General features: G+C 35.8%; 1 protein-coding gene and 1 long non-coding RNA gene across 4 annotated transcripts; one reads left to right on the top strand and one right to left on the bottom strand.

Moving 5' to 3' along the window:
- The first annotated feature begins 3,388 nt into the window (after positions 1-3,388).
- On the top strand, positions 3,389-6,767 carry LOC109545072. 3 transcript variants are annotated; one of them, XR_007281639.1, is made up of 4 exons: positions 3,389-4,552; positions 4,624-4,806; positions 5,016-6,430; positions 6,492-6,767. It is a non-coding gene; the product is annotated as an uncharacterized LOC109545072 (long non-coding RNA). The 3 variants fall into 3 exon arrangements; XR_007281640.1 differs by lacking the exon at positions 6,492-6,767 and having other exon boundaries at positions 3,412-4,404; positions 4,459-4,552; positions 5,016-6,394; XR_007281638.1 differs by lacking the exon at positions 6,492-6,767 and having other exon boundaries at positions 3,409-4,552; positions 4,595-4,806; positions 5,016-6,394.
- On the bottom strand, positions 6,536-7,283 carry LOC109545071 (40S ribosomal protein S21). Its single transcript, XM_019915562.2, has 4 exons — positions 7,166-7,283; positions 7,045-7,105; positions 6,693-6,884; positions 6,536-6,615 (listed from the first exon to the last, which is right to left on the bottom strand). The coding sequence occupies exons 2-4, from the start codon at positions 7,092-7,094 to the stop codon at positions 6,606-6,608; spliced, it is 252 nt and encodes an 83-aa protein (XP_019771121.1). The 5' UTR covers positions 7,095-7,105; positions 7,166-7,283; the 3' UTR covers positions 6,536-6,605.
- Between the last annotated feature and the right edge of the window lie 4,131 nt (positions 7,284-11,414).

An 11,414-nucleotide genomic window follows, 5' to 3' on the forward strand; every position in this document is an offset into this window, starting at 1 on the left:
TTCCTGCTCATATCTGATGGTTTTCGCATTGCGAGCTTTAGCCATTTAAATCACTATTTTCTTGATTAGAACGAAGACAAACAATTTATTAGATGTTGTTATTGATGTGTTTGTGCATAGAGGACCCGCACAGCACTTGTAAAATTTGGAAGTCATTTTTAACACTCAAAATGTATAATATTTTGTGAACTCCCCTCTTTAAACATAGGTACCGTGCACACTGAATAAGGTCGTGACGTCACAAGCAGACGACATGACACCCACGAGCGTTTTCGCGCTTTATATGAAATGGTAAGATAAAAATGCGATTATTTGATCAAACATATAATTTCTTGCGGAAATAATGATGTTTTGGGATATAGTAGACGTATACCTACATTATACAACGGTATTTCAAAATCTGTCATCTTGCCTATTGTTCCGCATTTAGATGTACTGTCCGATGGGGGCAAACTGCATGTGAATGTCTCGTTTGCATGTCCCGTGTCGTATGCACTCCACAAACTTCACGTGAGCGTCCTTGAGGGTCCGCGCTGTGACCTTGTGTCCGTTAACTTGTCACAATCACTACACTTGTAGTTGCTACGACGTCGTAGTTAACGAACCTTCTGAGCTCCTCGTATGGGTGTTCTTCTGCTCGACGAAAGGTTGCCTGTGCCTTCTCCTTCAGGGCTTGTCTGAAGGGTTTCCATTCCAGGTCTCTGTAAATTTGGGCATTCCTGATGAACCAAGGTGCATCAAGCGCCATCCACAGCAGTTTATTTTCCATGCTTTGGATTTTGTGGATTGAAGAGTCTGCTGCGTGCCCCCACGCAGTTGAGGCATACAGCAACGCAGGTCGAATAATAGTTTTAATCAGCGTAAGTTTGTTTTTCAAGCTGAGCTGACTTTTCTTGTTCAAAAGTGGATATAGTTGGGCAATGCAGCTTTTGGCCTTGTCCACATGTCCTTGTCCTGCCTGTATGTGGTATTAGTACGTGAGTCGCTGGTCTAGGATAACCCCCAGGTATTTGATGGTACTGGTCCAGGCGACTTTTTTATCCTCTATGATTATCCGCTTGGTGCAAGTGTCCAGTTTTCGTCCCAGGAAACTGACCTGGCTATTGTCGGAGTTGATCATAATTTTCCAAATGATAAACCAATCACATATCAAGTCGATGGCAGCTTGAAGATTTTTAGCTACAATCAGCCCTGTGCTGTATCATAAATGTTATTTTTAACGGTCACACGTTATGGCAACTTAACAGTTCAGGATAACATTTTCGATAACCCAACAACACAACCGAGGTGTGCTATATCTCCGAGTTAACGTATGCGTTTCCGACCCAGTTATCCATCAAACGTTAAAAAGAAAAAAAATATTGGATTAGTTAGAGAGAGAGAGTTAACATCAAACCATTGAAGGCTCTAAAACATATGCACCACCGCCACATGTGCACGTGTTGACCATTTGGGCCACCTATGATTTGCATTCACTTTCAATTTCGTTCGTTATTGTTCTTGACCTATCATCTCAAACACTTTCAATGGAGCATGTACAGAAGAGGCGGAGAGAGGAAAAAATAAAGTTTATTTTCAAGACCATTTTCCAATTGTTCTAATAAAGCTAACCTTATAAGACCATCAAAAGACATTTTTCTATTAAATTAAAAATAAATTATAGCTAAAAGGCAAAACTACGCTCTGATTAAACGCAATTGTTTTATTTATTCCCCGAAGTTAACTTCGAGGGATGCACGTTAAGTTCGAAAGCGGCATGTGATTTGATGCTGTTATTCTGAAGCGCTATTTCTTCATATAACGTTCGTCGATAGCGTGCGCATATTATAATATAAAGGTTTTACTGATTCAAGACACCAGTTAGAGCCACATAACGTGTTTGACGGATAACATGCACGTTAAAGTTAACGTGAGTGATACAGCACAGGGCTGATTGTCTTTGTGTTTGTGTGCTGTTAGCATGGCTGTATCATCGACGTACAATGCTATAGAGGCTCTCGCTGCCCTCGGAATATCGTGGGTGTATATATTATACAGGAGTGGGGAAAGCACTGCTCCTTGGGGAACTCCCGCTTCTGGTGTTCGTCCACTAGATTTGAAGTGGTCAATTTTAATTTGGAACGTCCTTCTTCGAATGTAGCTGTCCATTAGTTGACACATGCGCTTTGAGATGCCTGAATCTACCAGTTTGCAAATAAGGCCATCATGCCAGAATCTGTCGAACGCTCTTTCTACGTCTAGAAGCAGCATTCCAGTGGTGAGTCCTCTGTCAGCATTGTGCGATGCTTGCTCTACTATTCGGAGTAGTTGAAGTTCGGTGGAGTGTTTGTTCCTGAACCCAAACTGCTCTGGGGGGAGGAGATTCAGTGGTTCGACATCATCTTTGAGTCTTAGAAGAATCACTCTTTCGGCTACCTTGCTGATGGTTGGCAGGAGGCTAATCGGCCTGTAGTTTTGTGGCATCACTTTATCTTTTTTAGGCTTGCTAAACATGAGTGTCCGCCTGCTTCCAGCTGGTGGAAAAGTGTCTAGTTCGCAGAACAGCATTAATGAGGTTGGTGATGGCTACTATTCCTTTTTGCGGGAGGTTCTTGAGCATCACATTGGTAATTCCATCCTTGTCGGGTGCTTTTCTTCGTTTCAGGCATTTGACGATGCCTGCAATTTCTCTGGGGGATGTTGGCTAGACTTCCTCTTCTTCTCTTGCCCGTGGCAAGTCTCGCACGGTTCGCCGCACTTGTCTCTCGTTCTCTTCATCTTCTGCGGGGTGTAAGTATGTGACACATAAAAAAAACCGTCGATTTAAGCGTTTTGTTAATTTTTAATAATTAATTTAGTTTTGTTTCAAGAAAATGGTATCATAACTTTTTTTGGTCAGTCAGTAATGAAATTGTCATTTACTGTACGTTGTAGTATAACTTTTTACGAGTAAAATACAGTCTCAAAGAAGTCTCTCCGACCAGAGACAAGACTTGTCTCTGCTCCGACGTCTCAGGAAAAATGTGTTTAGAATCTGACAAGAGTTTATACCACTTATAAAGTATGCAGACACCTTCAAAAAAAGTTATAGTGCCAAAACCAAAATGAAAATAAAAAATTTTACTTTCATCTATTTAGTGCCCGAAAAAATCTAATCTAATCCGACTACACTAATTATTCCATTGAAGTATATCCACGCCACTTCCTAGTAATTTGGGTGCGATTTTTGCTGGGTCAGCAATAAATTATGGCCGAAGACCGAATGCCTTCTGTTCTTTTATGTAGCTGATGGTCAAAAAAAAGTCATAACATTTCTTATAAGTAACGTTTTACCATTTTATCGAAACGTTATTTGAACACAAAAAGAGGTGACCACATTTTTTATCTTTCCCACTTTCCCAGTAAAATGTGAAAAATCTTCTATTTTCATGCTAATCACTGATTACAAATGGCCATTTAATATTTCAGCTATATTTGATATAAACAAATATTGAAACATGTCCAGACTAGCTAAATAGCGCCTATACAAATTTAAATGTAGTTCGTCCACTACTCCACTGGGCAGATGGAAAAAATGCTGTTTTATTTCAGAAGCACTGCTATTGGTCGAAAAAGATCAAGTTTCAAGGACAAGGAACACCTCAAAGTTCCGAAAAAGCAATCAATCAGTCAGTCACAGCCTGTGACTCACAGGCCTGGTCACATTATAGAAAATATCGGAGACGGCTGTTACTGCTGTTCCTAATATTTTCTGTTCATTGAATATTGCTATTTGCCGAATCATGGGTGCATGGATTCGAAAATCATCAGGTCCCACGTCCTACTCCCATACATACAAAACCATAGAAGTGCCATAGAACAAGGCTTATACAAACCTTACCACTTCATGAGAATAAAATATCTTCTCTCACTAAAACTCAGGCCAATTGACAACGCCGCGGGGAATTAAAAGGCACAAAGGCAGGCAGGTATTTGCCTTTTTGCTTTGCTGAAATATCGAAATCCCAGATGTTGTAATGGTACACAAAATATCCCCCTAGTCTAAATATGAAGTCAGGTAACTAAAATTAAGTTTGTGTGTGTGTGCCTTTAAACATTTTTATAATTTGGCAAAAAGTGGATTGCTGTAATTTCTTGAAACGTGCATTATTTTTGAAGCAAAATTAACATTTGAAGGTATAATCAGTGACAAAGTGGCAAATGGTTAAATTACTGTTTCAGTGCCTAGCAAATTTTAGAAAATGTCGATACTATTCTGATGTACCTAAATGGTCTGATTGATGAAAAAAAATTAGAGCCACTTTGTCTTATTGCCTCTATGTTTTAGCAACAAATTTTGAACAACTTTGGTCACATATAGATTTACCTGACGTATGGGAATGCTCTCGAACAACACAGAGTCAAAGTTTTGTCGTTAATAGTCCAGTAAGTTGTTCTGTTGGTATTGATTATTTATATCAAAACTATTTATGTCTTCAGTATGAAACCAGATTGTCATTACCAACTACTAGCATTGTTGAAGAAAGTCAAATTAATCTTGAATAGCCCAGTAATCGTCTTATTACTATAGATGGTAAGTGCAAATGACGAATTTTTAACTTAATAAATTTATTAGTTTTTGCTGAAAAACATTACCTGACGTAGGGGAATGCTCTCGAACAACACAGAATCAAAGTTTTGTCGTTAATGGTCCAGTAAGTTGTTCTGTTGGTACTGATATAAATAGTATTCAGTATGAAACCACATTTTCATTACCAAGTCCTAGCATTGTTGAAGAAAGTCAAATGAATCTTGAATGGCCCACCAATCGTCGTATTACTATAGATGGTAAGTGCGAATGGTGAATTTTTGACTTAATAAATTGATTTTTTTTTGCAGAAAAACATTTCTTTAATTTTAGAACTAAATTATAAATAGCTAAACTAATAGAACTATTGATAATCAATTTTACAAATAATTTTGAGAAAATTACTGTCTGACATTTAAGGTTAATTGTTTAGATTTTATCATATTAAATGTAAAATTTTTATTTTTAGGCACTCCAAAATATACCGAAGAGGTATATTAACTGATGTTGGTGTAACCAGGAAAAAAATGTTTACACCTAGAGCTCAACGATTATATAAAACACTGATCCGATCAAAGTCAAAGATAAGTAACATGAGTAAAAAAATGTATGTATAAAAACTAATAGTGATGCAGATTTCAGAAACGCAACACGCCTACTCGAAAGCCTGCAGCGGCCGTACTTCACGTACACGCTGCAGGAAGAGAAGAAGCTGCATGTAGTGATTAGGGGGCTACCTAATGACTACGACCCAGCAAACCAAAACTCTTGCATACATATTATGTAACCAAGTCGCACGCATAGATAAAGACGAGTATGCAAATATTTGTGATCCACACTGAACCGGTAACAAAAAAGAAAATATAAACTATATATAAATATTATCTTGTCAGATTCAGAAAGCGCTAGAGAATGGATCTCTGAATTCAATGTAAATACTAAAGTTTATTTTTTGGTCTTCAGAGGAAAGTATTCTGTATTATTGCAATAGCTCAAGATATTAGTTTAGTTTGAGGGGATAACCGGGTACAAAATGTTAAAGGCTGAAAAGATAGCTTGCTTTTAGCTATGAGACTTAGTGTCAACTAAATAACTATTGAATGCGTAAAGTAAGCACATTAAAAGTGCTTCTTTATGATCACGGCATCTGTGGAAAAAGTGCTTCTTTATGATCACGGCATCTGTGGAAAAAGTGCCAGTTTTTGATTCTTTCGAATCAAACAATTTTGTACCTGTTATAAATACATGATCATTGTGCCAGTGAAGTTATAAAGAAACTTTAACTGAAAACAAAATTATAGTATATACTTTCATAAAAAACACGAGCGACTATTTTAGTCAGGCTGAAAGGTATAATAACAGTGGTTCGTCTTTTAAAATAATAACAAAAGAAGTTGCTGTCTACACACTGGATGAAATTAAATCAAACAAGTTTATGTAAAAAAGTGTGTATGTATATATAAAAAGGTCAAGCGCTTTCGACAATTACGTCATCATCAGCGCCATCGTCTAATTAAAAGTGAACATCCTCAAGAGCACCAAACCGAACATGTAAAACAATAGTCAGAAATGGTCTTGTAATTGTAAGTGTATTGTAGAAACAGACTGAAGTTGAAATTAGAATGAAATTTAATTAAGGAACTTGACTAGTCGGCCTTAACAGTATGGCGACCAGTCTTATACATACATACACACTTTTTTACATAAACTTTTGATTGAATTTAAATTAATGCTGTTATAAGACCATTTTTGATCCCAATATGTCAGAAATAAGCATTATTTGAATGAACATAACATTGAACAGTTGTATGTAATCAAAGTTCATAATGAAATGCATCCAGAAACATGCCCAAACGTTTTGTATCAAAGACTTCCTGAACATCAGTACGTACCTGTGAAATGCAGATTCGGGGATCGTACGGAACAACAACAGTAGGTAATTGAGGGAATGAATAAACTTTTGGCAGGAAGAGAATAACTAATTAAAAATCTTGGAAATTTAATTTATTGACTTAAAATCCATTTAACTTGCAACACAGTTAAACGCTGGCCATAGATTCTAGAAGTTCCTGTAACAAAATAAAACATGTTTTAGTTTTATAAATAAATTACCGAAAATTGTGCACAATATAAATGAAAAACATACTTCGCAATAAGGCCGTCTCGCTTCGCGAGCCTGACAATACAATCATCAGACTCTCCCATCCTTCGAATCGCTCCACATAAAGCATAGCTTTTGGAGTTATCAGTCATCCTGCCGGTAACTGGATCGACTTCAGCGAAGCTAATTTGTATGGATGCATGATCTTTAGCGTGGATAATTCTGTTTGATGCAGAGCTGGAATATAACAAAAAAAAGTGTTTGAAGAAATGTGGGCATAAGGTGATATAGTTGTTTTATTCAAAACTAATCTTCGTCAGATTCAATTCGCTATTATTCTTTAGTTATTCTATAAATTCTTTGATTAGCACGTGTTAGGTTTACGGCGTGTATTTACCATTTCCTTGGCCAATACAAGTCCACGAACTCTCCAGCTTCGTTTTCCATTGTTAATCAAGCTAAAAAATGTACAAAATAGATACACAATAGAATAAAGATTGATGTTGAGTTCAGACTACCTTTTAAATTAAATTCCTCTAAGCACGATAAACCTCACACCTCTAGAACAAGTTCTCCAAAGGAAGCACAAATGACAGACGCAGTGACAATTGACATTGTAGACCGGAGCATTGTTGCCAAAACATGACATACTCTCCGTGTGACGTCAAGCAGGAAAAGATATTGAGTTAGGCCATTTTATCAAAACATCGTGATTTTTATATGAAAGTTTTTGGATTTTCTGGTTTTGTGTGCTTTTAACTTAGCTAAAAAAAAATTTTTGCAAGAACAAATATTTGGATTTATTGGTGCATAGATAAGAGCGTTCGGAGGAACTTTTGTGGTATTGAGTCATAGATTTAGCCCAGATACTTTATTGCCTGCTACATTTCCGTTTGCTTGACTAAGAATGATGAGTGTGTTTCGAACAAAGCATCTTGTTCAAAGAACCATAAAGCAGAGACAAGTACTGGACTTGTCTCTGTACTGGAACGTGGTGCGATTCTAAGCCGACACGAAATGTACGAATATTTCTATTTAGGGATTCGTACTATTCGAATCACTAGAATTATACGAATCCTACCCATCTCTAAAATGCGGTGTGCGGTTTACGGTTGCATTAGAAATACGAGAGTTAAATCTCCGAAATAAAGTTTCATAGATTTCCAAAAGACAGTATTTTAAGCAAGCTATGAGAATTATTGTTGTCGTGCAGACACCATTAATGTTTCCTCCGCCAGAATATGCTCTCAGCATTTCAAAAATGATGATCACAGAACATACCCCATGGGGGGATATTTTGTGATGATGATTATGAGACATGAGAGGAACTTTTAGGGCATTTGCCAAAAACAAACGCTATACTTTATTGCACATCTGGCAACTGTGCTAGTCTACAAATTAAATAATTTTTTGTTATTTTTATTTTCAAGTTTAAAACCTCCTGCAAAATATTTTGTAATAATAGCGAAGATTTATAAAAAAATACTAAAAAGTGACAGAGACTAAATAATCTATATTTAATCACATTTAGCAGATAGGAAAAAATCACGACGTGCAGTGACCTCCATTGACGTCACGCAAATCGACGTAATATCCTAGCTTTGTAACATGATAGTCTATAGTATTTGATAAAAGTGACTGAAACAATGACGTCATGAATCCAAAAGTAATACGGTTCCACAGGTTCATTACTGCGGCGATCCACTCGTAAAAAATCTTCAATTTGGCGATAAATTTGCCAGACCTGGTCATCCTGCGTCAACGTTGAGCGGCGGCTACGCGTAGGACCATAGATAAAGACAAGTAGGACACCACACTCGTCTTTATCTATGGGACACCATTCCATGAACTACGCATGCACCACTCTCGCAGCCCCTGTCACATCCGCTGTTCACGTATTCTGGATCTCGTAGACTTTTTTGTTTTTATCATAGAAGTATTTGTTTCTTTATTTGTCCGTCGTTAATATCTTTTAAATACCATAGTATTTAAAAGATCCCCTAGGAGTGTTCTGTTTTGCATGTGTGTACATCTGCATCCATCCTTTTGAATGTACTTGCCTTAAATATAATATAAAACATATTAATATAGTAGTTATATTTACTTAATATGTTTACATTATTTCAATAGTTATGAAAATATAACTAATAAGTGCAATAGAAATAATGACAATAAAAGTGAACTTAATAAGATCTTAAGAAAAAGTAAAACTCATGCGAGAACGGAAATATGTATTCCCGTTTTTATTTAAAATCAAAGATCGTTCAGCCGCTACTGATAATATGCAATATAGAAAGTGTCATTAAATGTTAATACGTTTATTCGGAGAATAACACAAATACATATAATAAAATAAATATCTAGGTACTACATCAAAATACGTAATTATTTAAGAGTCGTATGCATATGACCATTAACTGCTTCATTGGATATGAACGATTCTCCCTTGCTCAACGTATTTTCAATAATTACGTTTTCTTCCTGATGTGGTTTCTTATTTGAATTAACTTTTTGGTAGAGAAAAAAAACTTACTTCTTAATTTTCTTATTATGTGGTTCATTATGAGCCATCTCAAAGTCAAATTCGCAATTATTATCAGTATTAAAGGTACTGCATGTTTTAATATTTTTAAAAGAATTTAATATAAATGATAAATTTTCAACAGAAAGATTTTTATTTTATTTTTTAACATTTTCTATTATTTGGAAAGCATTCGATTCAATATCATTAATTAAAATCGACTGATCCATTGGAATGGTTTTACTTTTTGTTACGGTCTTGATAAGTTCACTTTTATTGTCATTATTTGTATATTTCTGATAAAAAGACAATCAGTCTACCAGAACTAAAATACGTCGTGCAGTCAAACAGCTAGATAGATAGATAGATAGTCATAGATAAAGACGAGACGGATAGGATTTGCTTTGATGACAGGGCTGCGAGGGTGGTGCATAGAGCAAGTAAAATAATATTATTTTATTTTCTCTATGGGGTGGTGCATCCTACGCGTAGCCGCCGCTCAACGAGGTCCCTAGGAGGGGACTACTGTGGCGAACTCTATCCTCCGCTTCTGAAGTAGTAGCTCCAATCGACATGCGAGTATCTCCTATATGCCTATATCTCACCTAATAAGATCTGCGCCGTTTCGCTTCAAATACCTCTTCCAATACTACATTATGTCTAAGGCAGGGCCTACCTACTACTGACGCGTCCAATAGGTGGGACCGGGACGAAACGCATGGTGCTTGAAAAAATAATGAGAATTTTTGGAGCCAAGAATAATTATTGAAATATGGAGATGATACATTCATGCTTCCAATTTTAACAAATTTTGTTTGTAACTTGCTTATTCTGCCTCACTCATCAGCCAATGTAGAACGGATATTTTTACAGGTTAATCTAATGAAAACTAAGTTGAGAAATAAGTTAAAAACTAGTACAATTTCATTTTTACTTCACACCAAGAGATATATTGGTAGCAACAATTGTCATAGTTTTGAAACTGAAGATAAGCTTGTGTTATCTACGAATGATAAAATCTTATATAAGGATAATTTGGAAGACAGAGGAGATATTTTTATTTAAAAGAAAGAAAGGAGATTATTTTGTGAAATTATTATTAATAATTTTATTAGCAGTATGTATGATGAAGGTTTTATTTATTTTTTGTGCACTTATTATTTTATTTTTGTTAACAATGTGTTGTGATGTTTAAAAAAATATTATAAATATACTTCCTCATTCTTATGTTTATTTTAGTACTGCTGTAATTTCATAAAAATTCAAATTTTGTAAAACGTGCGATTTTATGGAGCCCTTAATAATGAAAGAAACTAGAGTCTACCGATTTTCTACGATATCTACCGAAAAGTGTCGAGTTCATAGAGAAAGTAAAATAAGAGAGGTGGCAATTATATGGGCGTCCTTGTCACCGCGTTACGCAGGTAGCGCTGCAATTGGCTGACCGGCGACTAACGGCACTAAAATTTCGAGTTTTCGGCCAAGAAGTTCTGAGCATGTGCGAAACGTGCAGGACGTAGTGAAAATAAAATAAGGGTCGGTTAAATCAGTTCTGTCCTTTTTCAACTTGCAGAACAACGCGGCTGGATATTATTCTTGAATTGCCAAGTTGACTAGGCTAAATGCAATTAACCTAAGAATTAAATTTAACCTTATTTTAACCACGTTTCCGATTGATCGGTCGTTAAAATAATTCCATATTTCTAATACCTGTACGGTAATAATACCTACCAATAACATTTGCTGTGGAGACGTAAGTATTGCATCGTAACATAGTAGTATTTTTTTGTGAATATGTATTACCATTTTTTGTTTACTCTTTCTTGTTTGTTTGTATAATTATATTTGCATAAAGATGAGTCCTCCTGATGATCGTGTTCCTTTCGTATAAATGTATAATAAATAGTATCAAATTGCAAAATTTCCTATTTTAAAGAGGGTAATCATAAAAACTACGCAAAAAACCGGTTAATCGATTTCTCTGATCCAAATAAAATTATTAATCGTCGCAGAAAATGCTTTGAAATAATGAAACTCTTTCTTCTAAAAGAACGGCTTAGAATTAGGACTTTGCCTGGACAAATTTGTTGTTATTTAGTAGTTCAGCATGGAACAGATTCCTGCAGCGCATAAGTAGAAGACTTCTGATGGGGATTCCTACTCCTATAGGGCACAAGTTTAGCTACCCAGTTCATCCTTTTGGGACTCTTTGGAAGACAATTTGTGTTTTTTTACTTAATAAATGT

The sequence above is a fragment of the Dendroctonus ponderosae genome, unplaced genomic scaffold, assembly GCF_020466585.1.
Source record: "Dendroctonus ponderosae isolate FM_Combo_2020 unplaced genomic scaffold, Dpon_F_20191213v2 Dpon_F_20191213_5, whole genome shotgun sequence".
NCBI classification, from domain to species: Eukaryota; Metazoa; Arthropoda; class Insecta; order Coleoptera; family Curculionidae; genus Dendroctonus; species Dendroctonus ponderosae.

Bases quoted from the DNA above. Each gene is read 5' to 3' on its own strand.
- LOC109545071 (XM_019915562.2), bottom strand. From the start codon at position 7,094: ATGGAAAACGAAGCTGGAGAGTTCGTGGACTTGTATTGGCCAAGGAAA. The intron at 6,885-7,044 runs GTAAATACACGC...GTTATATTCCAG, and splicing joins TTGTATTGGCCAAGGAAATG to CTCTGCATCAAACAGAATTA.